The following is a 16,964-nucleotide window of genomic DNA, read 5'->3' on the forward strand; positions in this document are numbered from 1 at the left end:
GAGAAGCAGGGGCTAAGGACAACTGTCCCAATTAAAAAAGAAAAGTCACAATCCCTCATCCAGTTCCCCAACCTGAGCCAATTTTCAGATCCACAGTCCATTGACTGAAGAAGTAACCTAGTCCATAGGAGGAAGGACTCTGCGTCACTGTAGGAAATGTATATTGTAATGATTCCTCTCTTCATTCTCCAAAAGGACTATGGCCACTTACTTGGGTCAGTGTATACTGGGGAGAAAGAATAATCAGACATATTGAGGACTGCTGGAAACAGAAACCCAAAGCATCATTTTGTCTTCCATATTAAAGCAAGGACTTACAGAGAACAGAAAACAAATGGAATCCTGTCTAACATTCAGCTTATACCGAGTACACTAGTTCTGTGGATCCACCCAGTAGTCACTTCCCTATTTTTCAAGTGTACAATAGGGATTGATATACTGGAAGTTGGATCTCCTCACTACCACCACCACATTGAATCCGTGGCTTGTGGGATAGGAGCTATCATAGTGAGAAGGCCAAGTGGAAGACTTTGAAACTGTCCTCCCTCTGGTGAAGACAGTAAAGCTAAAACAATACTGACTAAATATGACAACAAAAGCACAAGGAACAAAAGAAAAGAGAAACTGAACATCATCAAAACTTAAAACTTTTGTGCTTCAAAGGATACCATCAATAAATTCAAAAGACAACCCACAGAATGAGAGAAAATTTTTGTAAATCATGTATCTGACAAGGGACTTGTATCTAGAAATATAAAGAACTATGACAACTCAATAACAAAAAGACAAATAACCCAATTATAAAATGGGCAAAGGATCTGACTAGACATTTCTCTAAAGAAAATATACAACTGGAAAATAAACTCATGAAAAGATGCACATCATTAGCCATCAGGGAAATACAGATCAAAACCACAATAAGATACCATTTCACACCCACTAGGAGGGCTGTGATAAAAAGTCAGATAATAAAAAGTATTGTCAAGGATGTGGAGAAGTGAGAACTCTCATACTTTGTTGGTGGGAATGTCAAACGGTAAAGCCACTTTGGAAAACATTTTGGCAGTTTCTCATTCGATGCAGCAATCCCACTCTTAGGTATATATACTCCCCAAATGAAAATATATGTCCACACAAAAACTTGCACACAAATGTTCATAGCACCATTATTCATAATAGTTAAAAAGTGGAAACAACTCAGATGTCCAACTGATGCATGAATACGGTGTGGTTAACCATATAATGGAATATTATTTGGCAATAAAAAGAAATTAAGTACTGATACATGCTATAATATGGTTGAACCTTGAAAACATTACACTTAGTGAAAGAAGACAGATACAAAGGACCACATATTATATGATATCATTTATACGAAATGTCCAAAATAGGCAAATCTCTTTAAGAGGCTGAAAGTAGATTGGAGGCTGCCTGGGAAGAGGGGCAGATCCTGGGGGAAAATGAGGAGTGACAGATGGTGGGTATGGGGTTTATTTTTGGGGTGATGAAAATGTTCTAAAATTGATTTTGGTGATGGTTGAACAACTCTGTGAATATACTAAAAACTACTGAATTGTACACTTTGAGTGGGTGAATTGTACATTACGTTAATTATACCTTAATAAAGCTGTTTAAAAAACAACAAAAATACTGCAACATAGTGGGAATGTCATAGATTTGTACCACCATTAAAGACCTAAAGGATAATTAAGAGTGATTCCTATAATATGCTCATTTAATTCTCCAGTCTGGTTCCTACAGAAACCAGATAATAGCCTCAATCACCTGCTGGTTCCTGGATACAAGGAGTCCAAGTGCCCTGACAGCAGGTATAGACTGTGGTTCAATGGAACCCTTGATATGTCCCCTAGAAAGAGTGTGCTCCCTCTGGGGACTTGGACCTCTAACTCAGCAGAGCCCACAGTTCTAAGGACAGGAAGCACACAGTCCTCCAGTGGGTCTTTGGAAGTGATGGTAAGTGGGGCCCCTCCTACTTCTATTCCTTTGTTCCCGGACCGTGTGTTCTTTCCGTTGTGAACACAGCCTCATATTAGGTCTTTGGTTTAAATGATTAAACTGGCACCCCATCTTTACAGAGTATTGCCTCCATATTGGTGCTTCAGTTGTGCCTTCAGTAGGCCATTCCAGTGCTCTGTGAGGTTGGATGGTGTGGTAAACGCTGTGACAATGGATCCCATGGTCATGGGCCCATTCCTGCACCTCCTTCTCTGTGAACTGGGTCCCCTGGAAGGATGAAATGTTGCATGGATTCCATCCCTATGAACACAAATTCTGTAAGCCCCCAGATAACTGTGCTGGCTGAGGTTCTGCAGACAGGAAAGGCAAACCCATGTCCACAGGTAATTTGAGGAAAAATTACTGGCCCTTTCAGAATGGAAGGCACCCAATTTAATAAACTTACCACAGAAAGGCTGTGATCATGAGGGTTAATGGTCTGCAGTTTTAATTTTCTTATAAAGTTTTTGGTCTGGTTTTGGTATCAGAGTAATGCTGGCCTCATGAATAAATTGGGAAATGTTCCTTCCTCCTCTAGTTTCAGTAAGACATTGCATAGAATTGGAATTATTTATTCATTAAATGCGTGGTAGAATTCAACCAGTGGAACTACCTGGGCTCAAAGTCTTTGTTGGATGGTTTTTAACTTCAAATGCAATCTCTTTAAGAGATATAGAACTTTTCAGGTAATTTATTTCCTATTAAAGTTTTGATGGGATATGTCTTTAAAGGAATTGGTCCATTTCATCTAAGTTATTGAATTTATGGGCACAGAATTGTTCATAATATCCCTTATTTTCCATTTAATGTCTGTTGGTTCTGTAATGATGCTACTTTCTAGTTTCTTCAGGTGGAACCTTAGATTAATGGTTCAAGACCTTTCTTCTTTTCTAATATAATTTAATGCTATATATTTTTCTCTAAGCATTGCTTTAGCTGCATCCTACAAATTTTGATTTTTTTTTTTTTACTGAAGTACAGTTGATTTACAATGTTGTGTTAGTTTCTGGTGTACAGCAAAGTGATTCAGATATATATATATATTTTTTTTTCTTCTTCATATTCTTTTACATTATGGTTTATTACAGGATATTGAATATAGTTCCCTGTGCTATGTAGTAGGACCTTGTTCTTTATCTGTTTTATATATAGTAGTTTGTATCTGCTAATCCCAAACTCCTAATTTATCCCTTCTCCATCCTCTTTCCCCTTTGGTAACCATAAGTTTGTTTTCTATGTCTTTGAATCTGTTCCTATTTCGTAAATAAGTTTGTTTGTGTCATATTTTAGACTCCACAGATAAATTATACCATATGGTATTTGTCTTTCTCTTTCTGACTTACTTCACTTAGTATGATAATCTCTAGGTTCCATCCATGTTGCTGCAAATGGCATTATTTCATTCTTTTTTATGGCTGAGTAGTATTCCATTGTGTATATATATAACACCTTCTTTATCCATTTGACGCTGTATTTTTATTTCATTCTGTTAAAATATCTTCTAATTCCCCTTGACAATTCTTATTTGACTCATGGATTACTGAGAAGTGTGTTGTTTAACTTCCAAATACTTGGGGATTTTTCAGATATTTTTGTGTTACTAATTTGTACTTTAATTCCATTATAATCAGAGACCATACTTTGCATGATTTAAATTCTTTTAATATTGTTGAGGTTTGGGTTTTGGCCCAGTGTACTCAGTAAATATCCCATGTGCAATTTTAAAGACCATGTGTTCTGCTGCTGTTGGGTGGCAAGTCTATAAATGTCAATTAAATAAAACTGATTTGATCGTTTTGTTCAGGACTTCCATATCTTTACTGAATTTTCTGTCTACTTATCCTACCAATTACTGAGAGAAGAGTATTTAATTTTCCAAGTTTAATTCTCTTATTTTTCCTCAGCTTAGAATACCTTTATCACACTGTCATTCCTGAAGGATATTTTTGTTAGATATAGAATTTGGAGTTGACTATTCTTTTTTCTTTGCTACCTTAATTATACTGTTTCATCACAGTTTCTGATGAGAAATCCATAGTTATAAGAATCATTGTTCCCATATACATAATATGTCATTGTCAGTTTGAGGGCCCTCCTGGGAACCTGAAATAAGTGCTGACTAGAGTTTGCTTTTATGGGATAGTGAGGTGGGGTGAGGAGGAAGGCAGGAATGTGAATGGAGGGTGTATAAGAAGAAATGTATCCACTTGTTGGTAGGCCTTCATCATCTCTTGCCTGGATCAGTGCATTTAACAAATGACTGGGGACCTCCCTGGTGGCGCAGTGGTTAAGAATCCACCTGCCAATGCAGGGGACATGGGTTTGATCCCTGGTCCAGGAAGATCCTACATGCTGTGGAGCAATTAAGCTCATGCACCACAACTACTGAGCCTGCATGCCATAACTACTGAAGCCCATGTGCCTAGAGCCCATGCTTCACAACAAGAGAAGCCACCACAATGAGAAGCCTGTGCACTGCAACAAAGAGTAGCCCCTGCTCACTGCAACCAGAGAAAGCCTGTGTGCAGCAACAAACACCCAACACAGCCAAAAATAAATAAATAAATAAACAAATGACTGGAGAGACACAAATATGCATCATCTTTAAAATCAAAATCTGCAAAATTCGAATAAGACTGTTCTCTAAATCAGAATTAAATTAGAATAAGATAATTCCAGGTTTACAATTATCCTTTACCTCTTCATTACCTTACATATGTTTTTCATAGTAAGATAAATGGTTCCAGGGCCATGTCAAAATGGGGATACCTAGATTTAAGTCTTTTAAATTTTTACAAATTCTTATAAGATACATTTAAGAATACTGTAAGTGAGAACTTATCATTCTAACCTACTGAGAAAAATCTTTGTTGTTATAATGAAAAAAATGTATACTTACTCTGAATAATATTTCTTCATTCCATTTTGGATTCAAAGTCTAAAAGACAATAAACATGTTATAACTAACTTTTTTATATTTTGTCATATAAAAACAAAACAAAGTATATTTTTGAAAATTTTGAATACTGCTAAGTCTAACCTTTTTAATGGTTTTCGTTTGCACACTTGTAAAAACTCCATTCACTGGGTCATATAACGTCACTCTCACATAAGGATCACTGTTAAAATTAAAAAAAAAAAAAGTTAATTGTTGCTTTTCCCAAATTCAGGTTACTAGAACTATAAAAGTCACAGAATTTTCTTTGTTAACAATTTCTACAATTACTTCCTACACTTAAAAGTAAGGGTTCCTCAGGCAGGAGTAAGTAATTATAGTAATCTTTGCATTTTGTTAAAAAGCTGAAACACCATGTTAGTAAAATAGACAAAGAATTAGAAAGAAAACCTTTAAATCACAATTTAATGATTTCCAACCTCTTAAGATTTTTGAACTTTTGTTTTATCTTTATTACATGTCTTCCTCTTTTGGGTTAAGAAGGTTGATTCAATGATTCTCAAGAATAGCTTTGCAAGACCTCAGGTTGTTCCAAGTTATCTCATGGGTATAAACTCTTTTTACAAAATAAAGGCAAAGTGCTTCAGTTCAAAATAATTATATGACATGTAACCCCTTGTACAAAGAGACATGGAGAAGGAAAACCTTGTGATATTTAGGTTTGCAAAGCAAAAGACTTTAGACATTTTACTTGTCCATGGTCAAATTTCTCCCATTTCTCTTGGGGATCCCAAGTACCCACCATTCTCCACCACAAACTCCCTCCTCCCATTTCCTTATACAACCTTACCTTTTACTTTAATTGACAAAAATCAAAGTCATCGTAATACTCCCAACATCCTGGTATTTATCAGAGCCCATCTTACCCCTAACCTCAGTGATGTAGGTATTTCACCCAATCGCCCTTGTCCAGTTTCCTCCCACTTCCTCTGGAACCTTACGTCATCTATTTTGACTTCTCCCTTTTATATCTCCAGCTTTTCTTTGACCTAGGTTTTTCCAGTCATAGAAATGTTATTAAACTCCCCCAACTCCTTGACTCTTCTTCCTGCCTCCAGCAAAGCAAACTAGATTTCTTTTCTTTCTATCTCAAATTTTCCAAGAGAATAATTTGTAATAATAATAACAATAACAATTAACACTTATATAGCAATTACTCTGTGCCAGGCACCATTCCAAACAGTTTATATATATTAAATTTTGGAATCCTTATAACGACCTATGAGGTAGGTATGATTATTATCTCTAATTTTACACAGAGAGGTAAGTCAACTCATCCCAGATCATGCAGCTAGGAAGCGGAAAAGCAAGAACTGAAACTCAAGCACCTGGCTCCAGAGGCCCTGTGCTTAACCGTGATGGCATACGACCTCCCTTTCTTCATTTCCCCAACTCCCAGTGCTCTTCACAGCCCTATAATCTGGTTTCCACCTCTTTCCTTCAGACCCATTCCTTGAAAAGTCACCAATCTTGTTAAAACAATAGACACTTTCTAGGCACTTATTTTACTGGTCCTCTGTAGGTTTGATAATACTGACCATTTCCTCTTTGAAACTCATCTCGTTTAGCTTTGATGACACAAGTCCCTTCTGGTTCTCCCTTTTGCTCTCTCTACATATTTCCTTCACAATCTCATCCATGGTTTTAACAACTAACTATATACTCTCAAATATAAATATAAAACATAAATATAAGTATAAATATATATTCCTGATCTCACCACCCAGCTAGACACTTCCACCTGGATAGTCCACAGACAATGTCTGTTCAAGAGCTTTGCCTATTTTTAATTGGCCATTTTATCATATTATTATTGAGTTGTAAGAGGTCTTTATATACTGTGAATTAAAGGCCTTTGTCAGATATATGTTTTGAAAACATTTTCTCCCAATCTGTGGCTTGCCTCTTCCCTTCCTTAACTGTGTCTTTCAAACAACAAAAGTTTTGAATTCTGATGAAGTCTGTTTCAACATTTTTCTTTCTAAATTTTAGGTTCATATTTTTTGAGTCCCATTCAAGAAATCTTTGTGTAACTCAGTAGAGCAAATATTTTCTCCTATGTCTTCTTCTAGAAGTTTAATTTTAGCTCTTATTAATTTTCTATATTATGTTTGATAAGGAAAGAGCTTCATTTTATTCCATATAGATAACCAGTTGTTCTAGTATCATGTACTTAAAAGACTATCCTTTCTGTTGAATTACCTTAATGCTTAAAGCAACTGACCATATACATGTATATGTGTATGTGTGTGGGGGTGTGTGTGTACTTCTACACTCTTTATTCTAGTCCACTGAACAATATATCTGTTCTCATGCCAATGCTACTTTGTCTTGATTATCTATAGCTGTATAGAAAGTCTTGAAATTATGTAGCATAAGTTCTCCACCTATATTCTTTTTCAAAACTGTTTTGGCTATTCTATGTCCTTTGACTTTCCATAACAATACTGGAATCAGCTTATCCATTTCTCAAAAAAAAAAACATGGCTGGGATTTTGATTGGGATTGAGCCAAATCTATTCAATTTGGAGAGAAATACAACTCTAACAATAATGAATCTTCCAATCCATGAATATGAAAATACTTATCCATCGATTTAGATCTTCAATTTCACTCAGCAATGTTTTATAGTTTTCAGTGTACAGTGCTTGCAAATCTTTTGTTAAATTTATTTCTAAGTTTTTAATTTTTATATTATTGTAAACAGAGATTTGAAAAATTCATTTTCCAATTGTTAATTGATTGATAGGATATAATAATATGACTAATTTTGGTACACTGGCTTTGTATCTTGTGGCCTTATATTTTAGTTCTAGCAGCTTCTTTGAGATTCCTTAGGGTTTCCTATGTACATGATCAGACAGTCTACAAATAAAAAGTTTCTTCCTTTTCAGTCTGCATTATTTTTATTTCTTTTCCTAGTCATATTACTTGGCTAGGACATCCAGTACAGTGTTGAACTGAATGTGAGAGCAGACAACGCTTCTTATTCCTGAGTTTAAGTATTCAGATTGTCATCACTGGGCATGATATTAGCTATTGTCTTTCTCATGGAAAACTTTAATCATGTCTACAACTCCCATCTATCCCTAGTTTGCTAAGACTTTGTATCATGATTGGGTACTGAATTTTGTCAAATGCTTTTTTTGTTTTTATTGAAATCATCATGTTTTTCTTTTATTCTATTAATATGGTATATTACATTGATTAATTTTCATATGTTAAACTAATTCTGCATTTTATTATTAGTTTGTTGAGAGTTTTTATCATAAAAGGGTGTTGAATGTTGACAAATGTACTTTCTACACCTATTGAAATGATCATGCATTTTTTTCCTTCTGTGCTATATTAATGTGATGGTTTACAGTGGTTGACTTTTTTCAAACGTTGAACAAACTTTATATTCATAGGAAAAATCCCACCTGATCACATATTGCTATATACGGTTCAATATAGGGCTACTGAAGTTTTCTATTTCTTCTGTGATCAATTTTGGTAATTTCTACTTTTCAAAGATTTTGTCTACTTCACTTAAGTTGTGCATGATTCTTTATTGGCATGAAGTTGCGCACAGTGTTCCCTTTCTGTCTTTTTCATTTCCATTGGGTCTATAGCAATGCCTCTGCTTTTGTTCCCATTATGGTAATTCGTGCCTTCTCTCTTTTTTGTTCTTGATCAGTCTAGCTTGAAGGTTAAAATTTTTATTGATCCCTTCAAGGAATGAGCTTTTCACTTCAATGATTTTTTCCTAACATTGTCCATTTTCTATTTCACTAATTTCTGCCCTTATCATTATTTTCTTCCTTCTACTTACTTTGGAATTAATTTGCTCTTCTTTTTCTGATTTCTTAATCTCAGAACTCAAGTCATTCATTTAGATCTTACTCCTTTACTAAGTTTAGATCTTACTCCTTTTCTAAGTTAAATATTTTAAAACTATAAATTTTCCTCTAATACTTTAGCTGCATCTCACAGATTTTGATGTTGCTCTATTTTAATTTCATTCAGTTCAAAATGTTTTGTAATTTATCTTTTGATTCCTTCTTTGACTTATAAACAAAACAAAGTGTATTGCTTTGTTTCCAAATATTTGGGATGTTATTGGTTTCTAACTTAATTTCACTGTTATCAGAGAACATCTCCATATGATTTCAATCTTTTCTAAATTCTTGAGCCTTGTCTTGTGGTCTTACACATCATCTAAATTGGTGAATGTACCATATGCCCCTGAAAATAATGTAAATTTTGTACTTGTTTGATTTACTGTTTTATTGCCCAGCATAATATGGCAGACAGACTCTAGGGTGGCTTCTTTTATCCCCACCTCCTAATGTTCATGCCTTTTGTGTTCCCCTCCTCGTAAATGTGGGAAGGATTGTGTATTCTAACCAATAATTACATCAAAAGTGACAAAATGTATGTGGTTACATTACAAAAGATTGTAACCCATCTTGCTAGGAGACTTCCTCTCCTATGATAGCTTTGAAGAAGCAAGCTGCTATCCTGTGAGCTGTCATATGAAGGCCATGTGACAAGAAACTTAGGATGGCCTCTGGCTGACAGCCAGCAAAAAACTGAAGCCCTCAATCTGGCAGTCTGAAAGAACTGAATGCTGCCAACAACCACATGAGCTTAGAAGTATATGCTTCCCCAAACAAGCCTCAGATGAGACCATAGCCCTGGCCAATGCCTGACTGCAGATTTTCAAGACCTTGAAGCAGAGGACCCAGTTAAACCATGCACAGACACTGTGACCCACAGAAACTATGAAATCATAAATAATGTGTTCTTCTAAGCTGCTAAGTTTGAGGTAATTATAGTTGTGCAGCAATCGATAAATAATGTGAATATACCATGTGCACTTGAAAAGAATGTGTATTTGGCGGTTGTTAGGAAGTGTTCTTTGCATCAAAGTTCACAATATTGTTCAACTTACTGTTTTTGTTGTTTTTTTATCTTGTTTTATTAACTGCTGAGAGAGAAATAATGTTTCCAACTATGACAGTGGAATTTTTTCTCTCTCCCTCTAATTCTGTCAACTTTTGCTTCATATATTTTCAAGTTTTCTTGCCAGGAACATACAACTTTATGATTGTTTTATCTTCTTGATGAATTTATTCTTATATTGTTGTGAAGTATCTGGAAATAATTTTTGTGTTGAAATCTATTTTATCAGATATTAAAATATCCACTTCAGTCTTCACATGCTTGTTTGTATGGCTATGCATCCCCTCTCTTTCAACTGACCTGTGTCTTTATATTTTAAGTGCATCATTTATAGACAGCATTTAGTTGGGTCTTCTTTTTCAATCCATTCTAATAACTTCTACCTCATATTCACCTTAGTCCATTAATATTTAATGTAATTATTGTTATGATTAGATTTAGGTGTATCAAATTATTACTAGTTTTCTATTCTTCCCTCTCCCCTTTCTCTCTCTCTTTTTTGATCATTTGTTCTTTTCCTGGCCTTTTGTTTAACTATTTTATTTTTTCAAGAATTTCACTTTAAAATTTCTATTGCTTTTTAATCTATAATTCTTTACATTATTTTTAGCGATTTATCTAGGTATTAGAATTATATAGGTATCTAGGTATTACAATATACATGCCTACTTTTTATTCCACTTACACTTAATATACTACACTCTACTAAAAAGGTTCATAATGCATACCATCCCTGACCTTTATGCTATAGTTGTTATATGTATTCCATCTATGAGACAATACAAAACAGTAAGTTGTGATATAAACAGGCATATGTTTTTTCTAAAAAATTATGATGAAAAGAGCAAAAAGTCTTTCATATGTTTCTAGATATTTACCATTTCTGATGCTCTTCATTCCTTTCTGAGGATCTGAGTTTCCATCTGATATCTACCTCTTTAGCTGGGAGAATTTCCTTTAGCTTTTATTATAGTGCAGGTCTGCCAATGACAAAGTCTCATAGTTTTCTTTTATCTGAAAATGTTATTTTGTCATCATCCTGAAGAATATTTTCACTGAATATAGTAGAGAACTCTAGATTGACAGCTATTCTATTGTTCCATTTTCTTCTGGCCTCCATAGTTTCTGGTGAGAAGTCAGTACTCAACTGAATTATAGGTCCCTTGTATGTAATTTGTCATTTTCTGAGTTTCTTCTGTCAGAATTTTTCTTTATACTTTGTTTTCAACAGCTTGACTATTATGTGCCTCAGTATGCTCTTCTCAGTGTTTATCCTGCTTGGTGTTTTCTTGGTACTATAAACTTGTGTCATTCATCAAATTTGGAAAAAATTTGGCCATTATTTCTTCAAACAACATTTTGCCTCATTCTCTCTCCTCTATTTCTAGGACTCCAAGTACATGTATGTTAGTCTGTTCGATATTATCTAACAAGTCCCTGAGGCTCTGTTCATTTAAAAAATTTTTTAAATCTTTGTTTCTCTCTCATCTCTGGTTGGGAAATCATTTCTATTGATCTATCTTTAAGTTCAATTAATTTTTCCTTGTCATCTCCATTCTGCTGTTAATTTCATCCAAGAATTTTAATTTCAAATATTATATTTTTCAGTTCTAGAATTTTCATTTTTTATGGTTTCTATTTCATTCCTGAGATTTCCAATCTTTTGACTTATTGTGAGCATATTTTCTTTTCTCTACTGAGAATGTGTTTCATTTTCCTAGCTTTTTATAAATTATATAGCTTTGGATTATATCTTAGACATTATAAATGTTAAATTGTGGAGACTGTGGATACTGTACTTTCTCTTTGATGAGGATTTGTTTGTTTTTATCATGCAATTAATTATCTTACTTGGACAAGAACCACAAGCTCTGTTTCTTGGACAGCAACCCTGATTTCTGTTCAGATCTTTTGTCCTCCAATGAGTTGTTTTGAATCTGCTGTCGTATGTGTGATTCAGGGTCAGCCAAAAATGTCAGTGGACATAGTTTGGGAATTTCCTCTCCAGTTCTTTCCCTTCCAGAATCCCCACCATTGTCATGTTTTCTTTAGAGTAAGTCTTCTGATTTCCCAGGCTATGAATATTATAATTTTTCCATGTTCTGATTCCATGTGGCCTCAGACTAATTCATAAAATTGGAGAATCACTCAGTACAACTCCACACCTCCAAACATGGAGTCTCCACTAGACTCTCTACCTGCTCTGTTCGCTCTCCACTGCCTTTAACTTGCTGGTTTTTATAATATGTTCAGAGTTTATGGTTGTTATCTGCAAAAGGATTCGTCTGTTAGAATTTTACTGATTCTCAGAAACAGAACTCAATAACGTATCTTATAACTACCACTCTCAGTTATACCTTTGCCTAAGTTCACAAACTCTGCAATTCAGATGTCAAGGAATTTAGTAAACCACCAACTAGAAACATTATTCTACCTCATACAACAGCTTATTAATAATATTACTCAATTTTTCATCTAACCAAAGTTTGGAAAAAAACTAGTTAATAAATACAAAGTTTTAAAATTACAACCCAACTTCTTACACTTACCTAGCTCCCAAGATATCCTTTTTGGCAAGGCCTATTCCAGCTATAACTTTTACCCTCACAATTCGGGAAGTTTCCTAAAATACAAAAATTTATATTTTATTTTCATATATTTATAACTTACTCAAGACACATTATCTTTACATATATATATGTGTGTATGTGTGTGTATATATATATATATATATATATATATATATATAAATATATATATATATATCTCAAATAAGGTAACAGGATATTAAAATTAACTGGAAGAATCTTTTTCAGGAATTAATTTGATTAAAAGCTATAGAAAGGAAAATAAAAACTATATTGTTATTTGTAATGACTTGATTATCTACAAAGAAAAGCCAAAAAAGCCAAAGCCAAATTGTTATAATGAGTAAAAATTTACCATTGCTTCCAAGAAAATCTAAAGCCAAATTATTGGAACTGATGTAGATTTATCATTGTTTCTAGGTACAGGATAACACAAAATTCAGAGTTCATAATCATTTGTAATAATTACTTAGGTAATTATTTTAAAAATCCCATTCAATAAACTATATATTAAATAAAACTATAATGTATTGATATTTTAATGTAGAAAACATTAAATTTCTTGGGTATCATAATAGTATTATGAGGTTTTATATAAGAATGTCTTACTTTTCTTTTTTTTTTTTTGCGGTATGCGGGCCTCTCACTGTTGTGGCCTCTCCCGTCGCGGAGCACAGGCTCCGGATGCGCAGGCTCAGCGGCCATGGCTCATGAGCCTAGCCACTCCGTGGCATGTGGGATCTTCCCAGACCGGGGCATGAACCCGTGTCCCCTGCATCAGCAGGCAGACTCTCAACCACTGTGCCACCAGGGAAGCCCAAGAATGTCTTACTTTTAAGAGATAAATATTGAAGTATTTAGGGACAAAGTAAGATAAAGTCTGCAACTTACTCTTAAATGGCTAAGCAAATAAAAAGTTGAACATGAGTGTATGTGTGTGTGTATGGAAATAAAAGGAATAAGCAAAATGTTACCAATTTATGGATCTAGCTGATGGGTAATCAAGTGTTCATTATACTATTCTTTTTATTGTCTCATAGATTTGAAATTTTTCAAATAAAAAGGTGGGTAAAAAATACTATAAAACAGAATGCACATTTAAAAAATTCACAAGTAAGCAAAACTGTTAGATACATTGAAATAAAATTAATAAAAGTCAAAAACCTTTATGGATAAAATTTGTAAATTATTGAAGAAAATAAGAAAAATATAAATAAATGAAGAAATTCACTGTGTTCATGGAAGTAAATATTTAATATTATTATGTTTTCTCCAAAGTAAATTATAAATTCAATACAATTTCAACTCCCCTCCTTGAATTATTTCATAGATCTTAACAAATGATTCTAAAATTTATAGGGAAAAGTGAGAATGAGTAAAGAGGTAAACTATAGCATTTGATCACTATCTTATACTATATCTAAAAACAAATTGCAGATACATCAAATTCTGAAAGTGAAAAAGAAAACTTTAAAAATTTCATAAGATACTTTAGAATATTTCTGACATTGGAGTAGGAAAGGATTAAAAAAATACAAACTGTAATGGAAAAAATTGTTAGATTTGACACTAAAATTATGTTTATATATTTCATATGGAAAAAGATGCATTGAACAAATGAAAAGACAAGGGGACACACAGGGTGGAAATATCTAAAATATATACACCATGGACAAATTATGATTATCCAGATAATATAAAGAACTCCTAAAAGCCACTAAGTGAGGTTTAAACAACATAATACAAGAAATCATAGAGAATGGCCAATAAACACATGAAAAGATCCTCAATTTCACCAGTAATAAAAGAGACCTCTAGTGTAAGTGCTGCCAAAGCAAGCACAAGAAAGAACTCTAATACACTGTTGGTGGGGGAATAAACTGAAGAATAATTTTGAAGAGATATTTGGCAATATCTACTAAAAGTTCTAAATCAATAACCCAGGAATTGCACTTTTAGATATAACCCCTAGATAAACTCTCACTCATGTACACAAGGCCATAAGTACAACAGTATTCACAGTAGCATTTATAAGATCAACAAATGTGAAATAAATGTTGCCCAACAGAGAGCAATCTAACTGATTTTATTCTAAAATTATTCCATCAGGGCTTCCCTGGTGGCACAGTGGTTGGGGGTCCGCCTGCCTATGCAGGGGACATGGGTTCGTGCCCCGATCCGGGAGGATCCCACATGCCATGGAGCGGCTAGGCCCGTGAGCCATGGCCGCTGAGACTGCGTGTCCGGAGCCTGTGCTCCGCAATGGGAGGGGCCACAACGGTGAGAGGCCCGCGTACCGCAAAAAAAATAATAATAATAAAATAAAATTATTCCATCAGCCAGATGAATGGGAAGAAAATGTGGTATACACACACACACATGCACGCACACACACACACACACACGGAATACTACTCAGCCATAAAAAAGAACAAAAATTTGCCATTTGCAGCAACATGGGTGGACTTGCAGGGCATTATGCTAAGTGAAATAAGTCACACAGAGAAAGAAAAATACTGTTTGATATCACTTATATGTGGAATCTAAAAAAATACAACAAACTACTGAATAAAACAAAAAAGAAGCAGACAGATATAGAGAACAAACTAGTGGTTACCAGTGGGGAGAGGCAGGGAGGGGCAATATAAGAGTGTGGGGCACAAACTATTGGGTGTAAGATAGGCTCAAGGATGTATTGTACATCATGGGGAATATAGCCAATATTCTGTAATAACTAAATGGAAAGTAACCTTTTTTTTTTTTTTTTGTGGTACGCGGGCCTCTCACTGTTGTGGCCTCTCCCATTGCGGAGCACAGGCTTCGGAGGCACAGGCTCAGCGGCCATGGCTCACGGGCCCAGCCGCTCCGCGGCATGTGGGATTTTCCCAGACCGGGGCACGAACCCGTGTCCCCTGCATCGGCAGGCGGACTCTCAACCACTGCGCCACCAGGGAAGCCCGGAAAGTAACCTTCTAAAACTGTATAAAAATTTTAAAAATAATAAAATTATTCCATCAGCAAGTAGTATGTCATATTCCTTTCTGAGGAGAGATCTGGGTGGGGGAACATATACATATCATAGGGTATTTATTTCAATCTTCTTCCATTTCTAAATACTTAGACCCACCCTTATTCCTGGAGGTTTCATTGAATAAATATGATAACAGAAATAGTCTATCAGCTCCAAAACTCAGATGACAAATTCAGATAACACAAAAATCCTTGACTAGAGATGCTAGATATTTTATAACTTTCCTCCATCACCAAATATAATTAAATATACAGCTGATCTTGCAAGTTAGAAGAGAAATCCTCAAGTATCAGAAATAAAGATAGAACTGAAAATCAGAGAGGAAAACATAAACTGAAATTTCAGTTTTCTGTGGGAATCGATTTCCAAAAATCTGAAGAGACTTACAGAACTACCATTTTTTTCCTGTAAGGTCATTGAATAATTAGGCCAATTAAAATATTCTATTGGCCCTACAGCTGAATTCTCCTATACCAGTTGACTGGAAAGTGGCTATACTTTATAGTAGGACTGATTCTGAAAATCAGAAATCTTTTCTCTGATGACTTAATAAGTACAATTTTTTTCAAGTGGTAAAGTATAATCAAAGGTGCCCTCAGCAAATAATCTTACCTTTTCTAAGTGCAGACAAGTGTTTATAATTTGTACATGACCTTAATTGAGGAAAGAAATTATCATACCCCTCTAAAAAAGTGAATCCATATTTGTGGAGCTCCTGACTTAAAAATCATCTGTGTTAGCCTCTACTGAAACTATCCCCCAGAAGTCTCCTGAAGAAAAATGTAGGAAGCATTAACTAAAAACAATTCCAGGGGATGATAACTTGCAGTCACAGATACATTTAACTTTTAAACTTTATCCTTGCATTTCCCACCACAAAGATAAGAACTACTTACTTTAGATGCTGTGGTTAAATTATGTAAAGCTACAGTGATTTAAGATTCTTTCAGAAAATTAAATAAGAAATGCCGCTTATTTGCATATTTGCATTCATTAAACTTCATTTTAGAAATTTATGCTAGAAAATTGTCCAAACAGCTCTCTTCAATCACATCCATAAGCAGAGATCACATCTCACATCATCTTTGAAAATGAAGAAGTACATGTATGTTGCAACTAGAGACCAAACTCTTAAGTAATTTTAGAATCATGATATCAAAAGTATTATTAACAGAATTCTGGATAGTACTCAAATGAGTAAAAAAGAAACAAAAATGAAACATCTTTTCCTTAATCAAAAAAGAGACATTATCCTCAAGCAGACCAGGGCTCTTCACTAAAGCTGGAATCTTCCCCTTCCACTCACAAGACAGCTTTATTGATTTTTTTTTTTTTTTTTTTTTTTTTTTTTTGCGGTACGCGGGCCTCTCACTGTTGTGGCCTCTCCCGTTGCGGAGCACAGGCTCCGGATGCGCAGGCTCAGCGG

The 16,964-nt window shown here is 34.6% G+C and overlaps 1 protein-coding gene across 1 annotated transcript in view; it reads right to left on the reverse strand.

Annotated features, from left to right (window-relative positions):
* The window catches only part of NEDD4 (NEDD4 E3 ubiquitin protein ligase), a 151,174-nt gene that overhangs the window by 127,954 nt on the left and 6,256 nt on the right, over positions 1-16,964 (reverse strand). Inside the window, exons 2-4 of the mRNA XM_081227372.1 lie at positions 12,469-12,542; positions 5,057-5,135; positions 4,916-4,954 (exon numbers count right to left, since the gene is read on the reverse strand). Of these exons, the coding sequence (XP_081083498.1) occupies positions 4,916-4,954; positions 5,057-5,135; positions 12,469-12,542 (192 nt within the window). The remainder of the gene's footprint in view (positions 1-4,915; positions 4,955-5,056; positions 5,136-12,468; positions 12,543-16,964) is intronic.

The sequence above is a fragment of the Mesoplodon bidens genome (genome assembly GCF_964165515.1).
Source record: "Mesoplodon bidens genome assembly, chromosome: 3".
Lineage (NCBI taxonomy): Eukaryota > Metazoa > Chordata > Mammalia > Artiodactyla > Ziphiidae > Mesoplodon > Mesoplodon bidens.